The 15,676-nt window shown below is 48.5% G+C and overlaps 2 protein-coding genes across 2 annotated transcripts; one reads left to right on the top strand and one right to left on the bottom strand.

The window, feature by feature from the left end:
- Window positions 1–7,060: 7,060 nt before the first annotated feature.
- On the top strand, window positions 7,061–8,596 carry LOC131265774 (protein glass-like). The gene has a single exon (XM_058268086.1). The coding sequence runs from the start codon at window positions 7,061–7,063 to the stop codon at window positions 8,594–8,596; it is 1,536 nt and encodes a 511-aa protein (XP_058124069.1).
- A 3,162-nt stretch (window positions 8,597–11,758) lies between these two features.
- Window positions 11,759–15,360, bottom strand: LOC131267406 (polypeptide N-acetylgalactosaminyltransferase 3). Its single transcript, XM_058270278.1, has 4 exons — window positions 15,043–15,360; window positions 13,951–14,983; window positions 13,787–13,888; window positions 11,759–13,727 (listed from the first exon to the last, which is right to left on the bottom strand). The coding sequence occupies exons 1-4, from the start codon at window positions 15,171–15,173 to the stop codon at window positions 12,999–13,001; spliced, it is 1,995 nt and encodes a 664-aa protein (XP_058126261.1). The 5' UTR covers window positions 15,174–15,360; the 3' UTR covers window positions 11,759–12,998.
- Between the last annotated feature and the right edge of the window lie 316 nt (window positions 15,361–15,676).

Below are 15,676 nucleotides of genomic sequence, written 5' to 3'. Positions count from 1 at the left end.
ATTAAGCCTCCCCGTGTTGTGACACACAGGCCGCCCCATCGCGTCCAATCCTTTCTTCCTCGACCTTAAAGCCGACCACAGATGATGGTTTGAGAGCAGTGTGTGGTTTTACCTTCAAACACGAGCCATATCACTATCGATCGGCCGTCATCTGGTAGCATCCAATGCCGGGTCCGCAGCGTATCGGGATGGAGCAAGACGGATCGGGATCAGATAAGTCGGTGACGATACTAACCGATGCACTTCTGCTCCAATTATTTCCTTCAACGGTCAACGAACACTCCTCTCCGGTTTGGTCTCTCAACGTAAAGAGTAGAAAGTTTGAGTTCGAAATGACAGTAAATAAACCCCGACCGGTTGAAAAATAAACCACCCCAACCGCGGGGCTCAATGAACGGGTGGAAATGCTTTTGCTTGGTTTTAAATGCTCCCGCATCCACGCGCTTATTTGCGACGTATCTGATTTCCGGCGTATCGAATCGGTTTATTTGATTTATTACGCCACTTCGGCCATTTAGCCGTTGTTGATATCTTATTTTATTGTAGCGGTTATTATTTTTTCGGTACCATCGACCAAAGATAAAGGCGCCGTCACGCCGGGCCGCTCGGTTTGCCGGCGGTTCCCAGGATCCGGTTACGCACGCAGACAACCGGTCCCGGTGCGCAAAAGAAGGCCGCCGCAGCCACTCGCACTAACGCCGTCAATCGATCACTGACGGGATTTTTTGGAAACTTTTTTTTTTTTGTTTTCTGGGAGTCAGTGTCACCGTGGAAGGGTTCCTAAAGGGGAGTGGAAATGAGTGGTCATTTTTCTCGAGGTCCCAAAAAAAACTGTAGATACAACATCGCTGGCGAAGAAAACAACGCGCACGCGGTTTCATCATCAAAGCGGGAAAACACGCCGGAGTACAGAAGCCCAAAAATGTATCAAATTCTCACCGGCACTGCATCGATCAACGACACTCGGAGCGGTCAAGAAATCCATCACACAACTGAACCTGTGATGCCATTCTACCCCTCAACACTGGTTTCCCTTCGCTCCAGGCTGCTTTGCATATGCCGCGGCATTCCCTTTTGGAGGTGGTGTGTCATGCTCTGCGTACCATAGGATCTTAAAGTAGATTTGGGGGAATCTCTGGGAGCATCTGGTTTGCTTATGTTAGGCAACCCATCAACCGGTGGAGACCTTGAATACCTTTCTCGGGAGAAAAAAATGTGAAAATTCCAGCCGAAACGACGGCATGCATGGTGGTGTCTAGTTCCAAACGGCATTAGAGCATCATCCTAGGAATGAAGCTACTAGACAATGGTGTATCACTCCTTCCCACCGTCACGTGTCTAAGTTGATCTCCGAGTGCGAGTTGTCTCCGGCACGGTAGGGGTCTCAAGGGATATACCAGTTGCTTTCGAACCCAGAATTGATTGGAAGGCTTCTGTTTTTACTCTCCAACGTTGGCTTGACTCGTCGTAGACTTGAAGTCGTAGATGTCGTGTTCACAATTCATAACTCCTCACGCAACGGCGTCGCTGAATCGGCCTCCGGGGTCCATCCCAACCGATCGGATGACAATCATGGTTCACAAAAATGGGAAATGGACAAGGTAGAGCCACCTCCCATCGCACCTTCTATGTCTTCTTAGTTGCGGCTCGTCCACTGAATGCGCTTCCCAGTCGTCCACAGTTAGCCCAGTTGCACTAGTTTTTGAAACCACATGAAATGTCAATCTTGGATGGGGATCCATCGCAGTTTCAGGAGTTGGATGAAAGTTTCGCCGGTTCGCCGGAAGATCGTGTGGCCTTCCTCCGTCGTTGCCACCTCGGGCTAACAAGCCAATCCACCCGCTGCTCGCTGTCAATCTGCTTTCCTCTGCCGACAGACTCCACTCCAGATGCTCTTCACCACCACTCTTTCAGAAGCGTCTGGTCGGAGACCAACTGGGGAGACATGTAAATGAACACCACCGGTGTCACAGTGCTGCCACCGAGATTGGGCTCCAGCGTAGAAAAAGAAGATGCCAGCAGTAGCCAGCCAGGCATCCCAGCGCTCCCCGGCGGCAACGGGACGAAATGAAACTTTCAATTTAATTTGATTGTAGAAATTAGATACACTTTTTAACCAGAAAATGTCCATCACTCAATCAAACGAAAGCAGCCGAATGTAGCCAAATAGAAGGGAGTTGTCGGGGGAACAGGAAGAGAAATAACCCGTCAGCTCCCCCGAGACGTCACCGGGAGTGTGTGTCTTTTTTTCTTTCTTTTGAGTCTCCCCCACCGTGTGGGAGAGAGCTCCTTCTCTTCTAAGGCCAAGGTGTGTGCATGCTGATGGACGGAGCGCTCCTCACAAGACGTTCGCCGCAAGACATCGCGGTCAGTGGCAAACAAAGCGACGTCTTCGTCTTCGGGAGCAGACGATACCCTGGCGATACCTAATGATGATGATGATGTACGTACCGCCCAACCGATTGCCAGTATCACCGTCTACCGTCATCCAGGCGATGACCGAGGGAGGGAGCCTAAGGAGAGGAATTTGTACGGCATGCTTTTTCATCTCCTTTTAAGCTAGCTACCATTCCGCGCGGTTGGCATTCTTTCGCTGGAAGTAATCGAATATTCCAGGTCAAACGTGGGTCTACCGGTTGGTGATCCCTCGGACATCTCATCACCCAAAGGGAGAATAGAAACGGACAGTTTGAACAGGGCTCTTGAATTAGCCAGTTGCAAAAAAAAATGACCGGTGGAACGTAGGGGAACTGGTTCACACTACCTCCAGACAATCGTTAGGTATACAAAGTATCCACATTTTTTTCTACTTCTTCTCTTGCAAATGATTTCCAACATCGATCCTTGGAGCGTTGAAATTGCTATTGGAGAGGGTTTGTTGTTCCAAATATTCCCCGTTGTAACCTTAGCCCGCGATGGGTTCCATATGGAAGATCCATCCAAGCGCTTCTTGTCAAGGGATTGCAACCGCAGCCGTTTGGAATTCATCCGAAAATCCGATTAGGAACTCGATCACTCGGAAAGCCTTGGGTATCAAGCGAGCGACGTAGACCGAAAACCTTGGACCTTCCACCGGAGGCACAGGCCGGCAATCAATCATTCTTTCATCGTCACCGTTTCCTGTTGAACGTCCTGAACGTGGAGTTAGAGATTGAAGTGAGGATTGGGGGATCAGTTGGGAGTTTGAGATTGGATATACCGAAGATCGACTTGGGAATTTCTACGAGATTTGCTCATAGTTGTGTCGGTTAGTGATATTCTGTGCTAGAACAAAATGTATTCTAATACTTCTAGGTATTATAAACTCGTAGAGCTTGGATAACGTAATGTTCCAAGTATTTTGAGACTCCTGGTATTACTTGCGTTTCATTTCGCGAACATTTAAAGTTTTCGAATTCAGTTGTAAACTAATAAGGTTCATCCATCCCCTTGAATAACGATAGATCTAGCGGTCTTTCTAACGAATCTTTGTGTCGCATGCTGTCGAGCGGCTTACGGGTGGTCATAGGACTTAGCTCGGCCAAACATCGTCCCCAACGTGCGGTGGAGCATTCCAGTGGGGGAGGATCGCTGTCGCTGGCGCATGACTCGTAATGATTATTTATATTTATTCATAATGGAAACCGGTGTAGTTGATTTCACCCTCGTGCTCGCACGTGCTTTCCATCACCGTTCCCCTTTCCGGCACTCCGGCACCACTCCTCGACCATCTTCCTGCTCCGTAGGGTAACAGCAAAAAGAACCAACCCTCAGCATCGATCCCTTGGCCATTTTTATTCGCCTCAGAATCGATACTGCGGCCCGTCGTAAAACTCTCGATTGTTGACTGCTGCATGTTGATTCCATGTTGTCGTCGTCGTCGTAGTTGGGGATGTTGAGCCGTGACGTTTTCCCGCCAGCCATCTCCAGCAGTTGAGGGTGGAGGACGGCTCGGACGGCAATGGAAATGATCATTGCGGCGGGCTGCATAAAAACGAACGAGCGAACGGCTCGTGCTCTCGATTAACTTCATCAACGTCTTCGTCTATTTCTTGCACCCCTTCTTGCCCGTCGCGAGTAGCATCCTCACCGGGGATCCTCGCCCCGGTGATGTACCCGTTCGGTGCAACAAAGCGATTTATTTTTTTCTTCTTTATTATGTTTTTCGTTTATGCATTGTTTCGATCAACATGCCCCGCCATTTTTCCTTCGGTGCTATTAAATTCCTGTTTTGTTTTTCCTTCCCCAAACGAACTCCGACCTGGAAGCAAGGCTTAGGCAAGCCGCGGGCGCCCGCGATCACTTCTGCAGCTGTTATTTATTATTTTCAAATCAAATTTATATCAATTTCTGCTCGCCCGAGCTCCCCTCCTCCAACCCGTGGTGCTCGCCGGAGATGGAGAAATTCAACACGCTTCGTCTATTTATTAGGACTATTAGGATCGTGTGCCGGAGACGGTCCACGCGGGTTGCTCGAACCGACTAACGAACCAACCGAACGTTGCAGAACCGGTTGCGCAATCGTAGAAAAAGCCGCAGTCCGTCCCGAGGGCGGATAGAGCGATTTGATATTGTTTGCGCATGGAGATGACAAAAATAAATATCATGCCGGCAGGGATTTAATGGCATAGTTACTGGCCCATTTTTTCCTCTATCTGTGTATGTGTGTTTGAACGTCTGGTAATAGATTTTCCAGCAACAAAGATAACCATTACTGTCGCTGGTCATCTGATTTACTTTTTAATGAAGGCTTCATGGGTTTGTTCTTTTCTTCATTTGGATGTGCCATTGTCAGTTTTGTTTAGTTGTTACATTCTTAGAGGTATGATTTGAACTCCATAGAAAATGTAACAAGCATCGGAGTATTGTTATTCCCGCTAGAAAGATGTAACAACTCCATCACGGTTCAACGCTTGCTTCTTGCAATTTTTCATCTCCAAACGCGTTTATTCTCAATACGGCAAAGCAAGAATAACCCTGTGCAAGCATAAAGCATTATTATCTTCCAGCAAAATGCATCCAACATACACACATACATTCACCAAACTGCTAAAACCAAGAAGCCGTGAAGCAATTTGAACATCATTATCTACCAATCTGCGAAATCGGTACAAATCATTTCACCCGACGAATCAACCACCCTTCGCCTTTAGTTCACACACACATACATACTGAGGGGGAAAGCATTAGGCAAACGGTTCGGGTGACTTCAGCATAACCAATGCAACACCAGCCAACCCGGGGCCAGATAATGATCGCGTATCACGATTCCCATTTTCGCATGACGTTCGATCTCGCGCCCGTTTCCGTTTTTCCTGCTCGATTTTCGCCCCGCGTCTCGTTTTCGTTCAGACTTTTTCAATTTTCAACCCGACCCTAATCGGGGTCTCGCGCGGAATTGACCACCACACCATTGGTGCGGGCCGACCTCCTGTCTAACCACCTACTACTCCTCCTCCTAACATCGTCCTCTCGACACGAAGAGGGCCGAAGAAACAAACATACGGTTCCGTGACGAATTTCGATGGACACAAGAATGATCTCTTTTCGTTGCTCGTGGGGCTCGTGCCGGGGCTCGTGCTATCCTGCTGATAACGGGAAGGTGAAATCATCTGGCAAAAGGCAAAGGGAAAGTTTGCCGAAGCGCAAATCACCCCATCCCCATGTTCCCCCGGCCGAGCCCACGAGTGGACGAGTTCGAGTGGATGGCAAACATGCCCAGCGACCGCTGAAACGCCACGGAAACCGCAGCAACACGCGATCGTCGGACGCCATTTGAAAAACTGTCCAACGTGTTAGAAGATGTTGCTTCCCCCACCCTTTGGGAGGGAAGGCGAGAAAGAGGAGGAAAATAACCATCAACTGGCCGGCACCAGTGGCCAACGGCAACGTCAGCCCCAGCACCCACGTGCCATTCGGGGTCGTGCGCGCCACCCGCCACCCTTCGGACACTTCTTCCAGCGACACGGCCCGAACAAATAATGGGTTTTCATAAAAGGAAATCTGGAGCGGTGTAGAAAAGTGAAGCGAAGAAAATTTACCCACCACGTGTGGGGGTAGGGGGAGTGGGAACGTTCCGAGGTTCAGGATCCGGAGTAGCGGCGTTCTCTGCCCATGCATGCCATTCGAAACATTGCCTGGCGAATGGCGATCCGCTTTGTCTTAGGTGCCATTTCCGCTGTCCATCCCAAGGTCCGGTCTCGGTGCAACACAGCTGCATCATCCTACCCATCATCATCACCATCATCATCCCCACCATCATCATCGTCGTGTTATAATGGGCTCCGCAAGGGAAGACGGAACTGGCGGCCTTTTTGATTAACATTCCAAGTGGTAACAACAACGGCGACTCGCTCGAACACTCTTTTCTTTTACCCCGCGGGGAAAGGGAGCGGGGCGTGGGCAAAGGAGGGGGGCCACGAGCCCACTAGACAATATCAAAAGATGATAGCAAGTTCAATATTTGCTCGGAGACAGTTGGGATTTATTTTGCCATGCTCACTTACCCTCGGAGTGGTCGGTGGTAGAGCCCGGACCTGAAGCGCGGACATTGTTCGAACTGGGTCGCTAGCGCTCGGGTCCTCTCCATCACGAAGAAAGTCGCGACCCCCAGCCCATCTCCCACCCGCGGGAGAGGGGGGGATTAACTCGGACTCGCGAGATCGCGTGCCCGATCCAATTGTCTTGTGTGCTTCAATAGAAGTCTTTGTTGTTGCTTGCCTATACTCTCTCCTACCTCCCCGGGATGCGACTGCTGACGATGGTTGAAAAGACGGTGTCTTCTTTGGGCGCTTACACACACCCACCCCCTTAGGAAAGTCCATTCTTGTTCGAAGGGGTTCGCGCGCGGTAAATGAATGACTCAATTAAGGAGCCTTCGGGAGTTGAAAAAGACTGGAGAGATCTCCCCGTGACAATTGACTTACTGGGTGCTTGCTTTGCTTTAACATTTCGTTCCGTTCTTCTTGTCTGTTCCACAGAGGGAGAAGCAAAAACACAACAAGAAGTCGTCCGCCGGAGCGAAGGAGTCGCAACCACGGCCGCGACCGCCGCGATTTGCGCGAATGCAGTGAGGCGCAAGATGCGAGAGAAGGATCACTCACCGCGCAAGATGCTGCCCAGTCCAAAGCAAGGCGCGGTCTACCCGCTGCTCGGTCTCGGATCCACCCTGCCCGCCCCGTTCGATCTCTCGCTCGTCAACCGGTCCTCGTCCTCCAACCTGCTGCACCAGCAGCAGCAACACCAGCAGAGCCTCGCCGAGCAGCCGCTCGATCTGCGGGTCGAGCGCAAGAAGTCCTCCGGCGCGAGCGGCGGAGGCGGCGGCACCTCCACCACCGCCTCGTCCGACGACGAGGGCACCGATCCGCCGCGCGCCAGCTCCACCGACAGCAAGCCGAGCAGCAATGTGATATTCTTTAACGATAACAACAACAACTCCAACAATCTGAACAACAACAATAACAACAACAACAACAACAACAATAGCAGTAGCAACCACACCAAGTCTACTTCCGATAGCAATAAGAGTCCGAGTCCCACGAATCATCACAACAACAACAACAACAACAACAACAACAACAACAGCTCGAAGTACACCAACAACAACCACATCAACATCAAGGATGAGTTCCGAATATCGACCCTAGCGAACCACAGCCCATCGGCGCTCTTCCCGCCGCCCGGTCTCAACCCGCTCATGCTAGAGGCGATCGCGAAGGCGGGACTGCCGCTTCCGTACCGTGGTTCCTTCCTGCCACCCCGGTCGCCTGTGTCCTACGATCTGCAGCGGCTAAAGGAACGGGAAGCCCTGGCCGCCAGCCTGTCCCAGCTTCGCCAGAGTGCGACGAACGGCTCCGGAGGTGGAGGTGGTGGTGGGGGAGGAGGTGGTGGCAACAACGTGCTGAACAACAACAACGCGAACATCATCAACCACAATCTACCACCAGGTGCCGGTGGTCCGGGAGTTCACGGCAAAAACAAGGACCGGTATGCGTGTAAATTCTGCGGGAAGGTGTTCCCCCGGTCGGCGAACCTAACGCGCCACCTGCGGACGCACACCGGCGAGCAGCCGTACAAGTGTAAGTACTGCGAGCGGTCCTTCAGCATCTCGAGCAACCTGCAGCGTCACGTGCGCAACATCCACAACAAGGAGCGCCCGTTCAAGTGTGCCCTCTGCGAGCGATGCTTCGGGCAGCAGACGAACCTCGACCGGCACCTGAAGAAGCACGAGGCGGACGCGGCCGGCCTCGGACTCGGCCTGGACGAGCGGCTACGGGCGGCGCGGCGGAACTCACGCGGCATCCCGGAGGACTCGTACTTCGAGGAGATCCGCTCGTTCATGGGCAAGGTGACGCAGCTACCGATTCCGCTTCGATTGCAGCAACAGCAGCAGCAACCTTCGTCCCAGACGCACCAGTCCAACTCCGGAACGGACAGTCCGTTCGGCCGACGTCATCAGGACCTGCAGAACGACACCCACTCGTCCCGCAGCTCGACACCGTCGGACGACGAACCGGTGTCGCCGGCGGCCAGCATCGGCAGCCACCCGGGCGAGGAGGACATCAAGATGGAGACCAACAACAACGAGGACGGCGATGAACCGTTACAGGTCACCTGACCGATCGCCGGCGCCGCTGCTTGGAGCCGATCGGAGCTGCTCGTGACGATCTGAAGACGCGTGTCCAAGGGGATCAATCCCTGCTAGATGGTTCCTTCGATAGTATTCGTGCAGTAGCTCTCGCATCCACCTGCGAGTGTTTTACTGCGGCCTACCGTACTGATCTGGAGTATTGTAAACACACGCGTTTGTACAAATTAAATCCTCGTCCTGCCGAACACAGTGGCAGATTATGTTGAGCCAAACAGAGCGAGTGGCAAATAAAACAAAATCTTAAGCATCGCAGACATTGTAGACAGACAAAAAAAAGCAAACACAACCGCAAGGTACAACCGATCCTAATTGTAGTTTAAGATTCCGCCACGTTACTACTTGCTACCGATGTAGCGATAAAACGAGAACCGACTCAGCGTGTGTTCGACGGTGTTGTGCCCCAAACATGGGCAGCTAATGTAAGCAGTTGCTTCCGCGCGATGCAGTTTACCACTAACCAATAGTATTGTGTGTTTTAGATACCGTTCGATTAGTATTGCTACAACGAAGGCTCGTTGATCGTTGATATAAGTTTACCGTGCTAAGAGACCGTGCATCGACTCGACGATGAGTCGGAAGTGTTCCACTTAAACCTTCTGTCCCCAATTTATCTCATACCCGTGCGTTGTTTGGGGGATCAAGCACTAATAAGATCTTATACCTTTATCGTGGAGGAGATGAGTTCTCGTTCCTTCCCAACGTGCGGAAGCCGCCAGGATACCAGGAGTCACGGATGGGTGATACGAAGAGATAAATGACTCCTACTGTTTGCCATACATGCTTGTTTGCTCCTTGCATTGATTAGTATTGTTTGTTTTTTTCTTTCTTTAACTATGGTTTACTTTTACGTTTTAACCGTGGACCTGGAGCAGGATCCATTCGATCAATTATAGTTACACACGCAAGTGCAAATTGGGAGGATTCAAAACATGTAAAAATAAAGAAAAACTAAGAGAACATACATGGTACTCGTTCAAATCGTAATCGTTCAACCAAAGCCAAATACAATCTGCTCGAAAAAGGAAATGCGCAATGCCACGAACCAATGGGGCAAAAGGAGGGAACGTGATGCTAGGGGAAGGACAGAGAAATGGCACAAAAGAGAGAGAGAGAGACAGAGAAAGAGAGATTAAAGGTGGATAAATAGATATGGAAACAATGTGTAAAATTAGTTAGGAATGATGTACATTTCTTCCGTGCCGGACACACGTGCAAAACCCCACGTGGACGACGAAGAAGGGCGGGAAAATTAATTGTGAAATGTTAAAGTATTGTTGAGTTTTAGTTCTTCTAGTGATTAGCGAGTTCGATTGTTTAAAAACTGCGGCGCAGTTAACGAAGCGCAGCGCTGTTGTTAGTTAATTAAGCCCAACGTTTGGGAACGAAAACCTAAAAGGAAAGTGTCCGGTCCGTCCGATCGTTTACCGTGGAAGTGCTTTTTTTAATCATTTTGTTCTAATTAAGTTCCAAACAAACTCTCCCAATTGAAGGTACTACTCTGCTAGTTTCGTGGTTCGTTTGTCTGTGTGTTTTCCTGGTGCGAAAAAGCCACTATAAAACGGCCACTTTAAACCCGCGAAGGATCAACTTGACCTCATCCGTTCTTCCGGGGACGCTTAGACGGCGGGGGAAAGTTAAGACAATAGGTAGACAGATAAAAAGCAGGGCAGAAGATGATCAACAAGAAGAATAAACCCCGCCAACAACATGCGCATGGAGCAAGAAAACATACATAAAACACGCGTCGCCTGATCTCTGATACCGTTCGCAGATCGTTTACGTTCAGATACGCGGACCGAAGATCGGCAGAAAACGGCTTCGATCGTAAACGCGCTTACTACCGCGTAGTCGAGAGTAAGACGGCGAAGACGGCAGCGACGACGATGGCGACGAAGACGTCTGCGACGGATCTTTGGCCTCTGCTCTACTGCAACAGGTTCCATTCATTTGCTTTGGCCGCTTTGGGATTGGTTTTGTACGAACCAGGAAGGGATGGGAGGGAGAAGACAAACCGCACAACCATCGCTAAGCCGATACGGCCACGATGATAAGCGAAAGCGCAGCTTCAGATCTTCGGAAGTGTCTCGGAAGAGGCTCTGGATTTGCGAAACAACACACACGCAAACGAACTGCAAACAGTGAAAAAAAAATACTCAACTTCAACTTGGGCAAGAAATAGCCCATTAAACGCGACCTACCATCACTCCTCTCCACGGGGGTGGGAGAAGGAGACGGGACTAGGTATATGAGGGGCTTGGAATAATAAAACAAACGAAAAACCCCTGGCTTTCCTACACCACATCTCCTTCCACAGCCATCCTCCTCCGGGCTGGCCAATTCCGGTCGTATCTGTTTGCACGGTTTGATTCCAGTTTGCAGATACGAGCCGCGAGTTGATCGTTCGAGGACGATTGTGTACGAGAAGACACACTTACCTACAATTAAAAACTCATACAATCGCCACAAAACAGACGCAACTGTTACAAATTAGTTACCAATAGAGCAAGCGACGAGCGAAGGAGTGGAGTGCGTGCTTTTTTCTAGTACTAAGAACCGCTGCGCTGCGATCTAGTTAAGGAAACGGAAAACCCGCAGGCTAATACAAATGCGATATGCAATATAGACAACGTTAGAAAGCGTAGCAAAAAAAACAGAGTTTAATCAAACATTAGGGACCACCGTGTAGCAGAAGCAAAGCACAAAAACATAACGCCCAACGGCAAAACAGTCGAGTGCAGCAGTCTTGGCTAGGCGTCTTCCAGAGGAGTGCGTAGTGGATGGATTGTTGTTTGTAAAGTACTTTGTGTTACTGTTTGAGGAGAGATTTTATCTGTTTTATGTTTTGTACGTTTTTTTTTAAATTAGTCCAAATATACACAAGCAAACTACAATCGATACGAAAATTCGAGTGGAAACGATATAAAAAATATAGAATATCGCACACGCACCAACTGACCGACGATGAATGGGAGTGAATAGTTCATCGTGATAAATTAGAATTAGTGAAAAATACTAGCACTAATAGTTAAACAAGCACACTCGTGAGGATGAAGGTTATACCGACGATCAACAACTAAATGTAAGATTCTTCTTCTTCTTTTTTAACTACAAAAATACAAAATAGTCGCCACGATAGAGTATTATGCCAACAGGTTACAACTCACATTGCTCTAAGTTCAAACCATGCCTTTTTAGTCTTTCCCCCTTGTACGGTTAGCAAGGGCACAGTTTTATCCTTTCTTTCTTTTATTTTATTGTATTGTACTTAATTTTACACACACTGAACAAGCTTCTCATACTTTCGCCCGCAGTACCATTACCGTTTTCTACTTTATAATTATTACTCCTTGTGAACGAAGCATGAAGAAACAAACACAAATCTGATCACCAATCACGGAAAACAAACGAAGAAAAAAAACCCCAAACCTTTCCTTTCCCTAGCGATAAGAAATACTTTCTTGTGTACATGTATTTAGTGCTTTTGTGTTACTGTATATGTAGTAAAGAAATCAAATGGAAAAATAAATATCATGCACGATAGATGAAAACGAACAAACGGACGAAGCCATTTGAGTTGTGTTAGAAACTATGCATTTATATATATTTGAGCGGTAGATTGGTGATGTTCGATTTTCTCCTTCAGGTTGTCATATGCTTGCTTTTGTTACATTCACAATATCACAGATTCAAATTATATTAATTCTAACAGTCTAAGCGAAAAGAAGTACAAAAACAAACGCCTACAGTACATCATAGTCTAAGAGAGTATTCTAGCGAGTCTTGTTTGAGTTTGTAAAGGTAAGTAGCACGACCAGGTAAAAGAAAGAACTCAAAAAGTAACGCAAAACCCAAGAACAGTTAATACTTGTTACCGTAACCCATGACCCGAATGGAAGAAAATGTATATAAAAAAAAAGTTGCAATATTATCCACCTTAAGTCTCTGTATGAAATACCGTACGTTTCCTTACAACTAACTGGAAAATTGTCCCTCTGATAATACTGGAACAGTCTGTGTATGTGTGTGAATGGTGAGGTTCGTGCAAGACAAGGGGGAACCTCTCGGAATAACTGGTACAACCTTCTGTATGCAACCTACTGACCGTTTCTGATTGGCACTGCGTTGTCCTTTAGCCCTACCGCCACCTGGTATCGGTTCAATGTTTTACCCACCTTTCTGTTTGATTCTTAAGTTATTCACTAGGATTAAATTGCTCTTGTTAACTAGTGGGGAAACATGATGTACATCTTACGTTCCTGCCTGTGCGTTGAAATCGCTTTTTAGGATGACTTCCTCCTAAATGTGTCGACGACTAGTTTTAAATCTAAATAAATCCCAGAGATCGATCAGTGGATACCGAGGGGTGCCATTACTTCCATGCCACCGGGAAAAGCATCCACTTTTGTAGCTCATTCCGTACGTCACATGGGCCGAGGAAAAGCTCGTACTTGTCCGCTCCTTCATCGCGGACCAGCGTCGCGCTGCGCTCGAGACACTCCGCCCCATCGCCAATGTTCTTCAGATGGTACGTATCCGTTTCGTAGACCCAACGTTGGTTCGGTTTCTGACTGCCGCAGGTAACCATCTTAATCTTACGCACACCCTCTACCAACTCCTCCCCGTCGATGCTGGTCTTGCGGTACGAATCGAGGCAGATACCCTCGTCGGTCATGATACGACCATAGTCATCGATCACGAACTGCTCGTCGAGGGTGTTGATCAGCAGTGAACACTTTTGCAGATACGACTGGCCGTACGGTTGGTTGATGGCGGGATTGGTTTTCGGCTTGTGCAGACAGTACGGGCTGTGCTTGGCCGCCTTCATCGAGTCACCGATGCGCTTCACGTTCTCCGTGAGGTATTTGATGAGAAACTTCCACTTCAGCTCCGGGTTGAGGTTCTTGACGATCAGGTTGATCTTCTTCATCAGCGTGAGGTACTCCTGGTAGTCGAAGTTAGTCGTGAGGTCGATCGGTTGTATGCGGCCAAAGAATTTGTTCGGTGCGGGGAAAAAGTTCTGCGGCCAGACGTGCCGCAGGTACCAGTCGAACGATTTGCAGTTAAGCGACCGTTTCAGAGCGATGCGGTCGGACACGTTCTGAGAAAGAAGGTACATTAAAAAATCGATAAAAATAGGATAAAACAAGTGGTGCTTACTAGATTTTTAAACTCTTCAGTGCCTTTGTTGAATTTGAAGAAAAATTTCGCCCAATCGTCCATCCACACCAAAGCTACACGGGCAAGATTTTCATTCAGAATCTGGAAACAGCAAAAAATGTGTTTGAAAAAGAGAAGGTTGAAAAATGCAAATCAAATCTTACCCCACTCACGCCTCCGGGAAACGTGTACGGCGAACTCTTACGGAACAAATGACCGACATGAGAACACGGAGCAATCTCTACCTCCCCACCACACTGCCACACCCGGAAGGACATCTCCAAATTATCCCCACCCCAAATCTTCAACCGCTCATCGTACGCACCGATGTCGAAGAAATACTTCCGATCGATCGTAAACAACCCACCGGCCATGGCTGGCGTCCGGAACGGGGTGGAAGTATCCTTTCTTCGCTCCGTAAGCTCCTCATCGCTCAGCGTGTACCACCGGAAGTGCAGCGGCCAGTTGAACGCACCCCAGTGAAACTCGAAACTCTTTATGTACGAAAAATTATCATCCGAAATGATGTCGATCACGGGGCAGACGACTTTCTTCGGGTTTTCCTGCACTCGGGCAAGCAGTGGCTCAAGCCAACCGGGTGAGCACTCGCAGTGGGCATCGAGAAAGGTTAGTGTGTCCCCACTGGCCATCCTAGCACCGAGCAGTCGGGCGGCTACCAGCCCTTCCCGTTGGCTTAATCTAAGAATGGTCACCGAAATGGGTAGCCGTTGGACGTAGTTGTCCAGCTCGTGCTTCAGAAACCGCCTGTCGCTGGCATCATCCACGAGCAGAATTTCTCGTACCAATCCTCTCGGTGAACGATTAATAACACTCCAAACCGTACGCAGCAGCACCGACCAGGCTTCGTTGTGGAAGACTATGATGACGGAGGTCGTGGGTAACTTGCTTGGGTACTGTTTCGAGCCGCATTTCGGCTTCCGTACGTCCGGAAGACTTCGGTTCAGTGCGATTCGGTCACTTGCGAGCAGGTTGTAACGATTAATCTGAAACAACTGTTGCATCCGTAGCAAATCTTTCGCCTGTATAACAACCGGATCCCCGTTCTCACCAACACCGGGTATCGGGTCGAAGTTGTTCGAATTCATGAAATCTTTCGAAAGATTGCCCACCGAACCGACCCCGACGTAGTGTCCCACAATCTGCGGTATCCGTGGCCGGTCAGGGAATTTGTTACTCCTGCAAGAAAACAATCCGTTTAGTGATTGATGTTTGCGAAACGGTGCTTTTCCTGCTACCTAGCGTGCCGGTGATAGTTCATAATCTTCTCGAACGAGTACTTGGAAATCAAGTAAAACAGGTAGACGCTAAACACGCACGAAATGATAATGTACACGTAGAAAATCTTTACTCGCAAACGGAACATCATTTTTGTTGGCAGAACACGAGAAGCAAACGCTTCTCTACACTCCGTTTTGTGAGGAAGAGTTTTCAATGTTGGCGGCTATCTAAAACGGACACTTTTCTAGGGGTGCAAAGGAATTCACTTCGACAATCACAGGAAGAACATTTGAGCGAGTTTTGGCCACATTTTACAACTATTTTCCACCTCGTCGTACTATTTTGTTTTGCACGAAATAAAACATTTAGAAATCGAGGTTTACGATATCAAAACAAAGAAACGTCAAAAACAAACGTCAGTGTGACATACGTTACAAAGCGTTTCTCATGTATTACAGCTTTGTGAAGCGTTTCAGTTTGGTAACGCATCAAACGTGGATGCCAAGCGTGTTGTTTTAAATAAATGTTAAATAATAGATGTTAAATTTGCAACCTGTTATTATAACAAAACTATAACTCCAGTCAGTAAAAACAACGATAATTTTCATTTAAATGGTACAGTACTGTTTGTGTGAGTTTTTGGTCGATTAT

This window comes from Anopheles coustani, chromosome 2 (assembly GCF_943734705.1).
Source record: "Anopheles coustani chromosome 2, idAnoCousDA_361_x.2, whole genome shotgun sequence".
In the NCBI taxonomy this organism is placed as follows: Eukaryota; Metazoa; Arthropoda; class Insecta; order Diptera; family Culicidae; genus Anopheles; species Anopheles coustani.
This window is presented reverse-complemented; position numbering and strand designations above follow the sequence as displayed.

Excerpts from the sequence above, each read along its gene's own strand:
- LOC131265774 (XM_058268086.1), top strand. The coding sequence starts at position 7,061 with ATGCGAGAGAAGGATCACTCACCGCGCAAGATGCTGCCCAGTCCAAAG.
- LOC131267406 (XM_058270278.1), bottom strand. The coding sequence starts at position 15,173 with ATGATGTTCCGTTTGCGAGTAAAGATTTTCTACGTGTACATTATCATT. Across the intron at positions 13,889-13,950 it reads TTCCCGGAGGCGTGAGTGGG|ATTCTGAATGAAAATCTTGC; the intron begins GTAAGATTTGAT and ends TGCTGTTTCCAG. Across the intron at positions 13,728-13,786 it reads CTGAAGAGTTTAAAAATCTA|AACGTGTCCGACCGCATCGC; the intron begins GTAAGCACCACT and ends CTTCTTTCTCAG.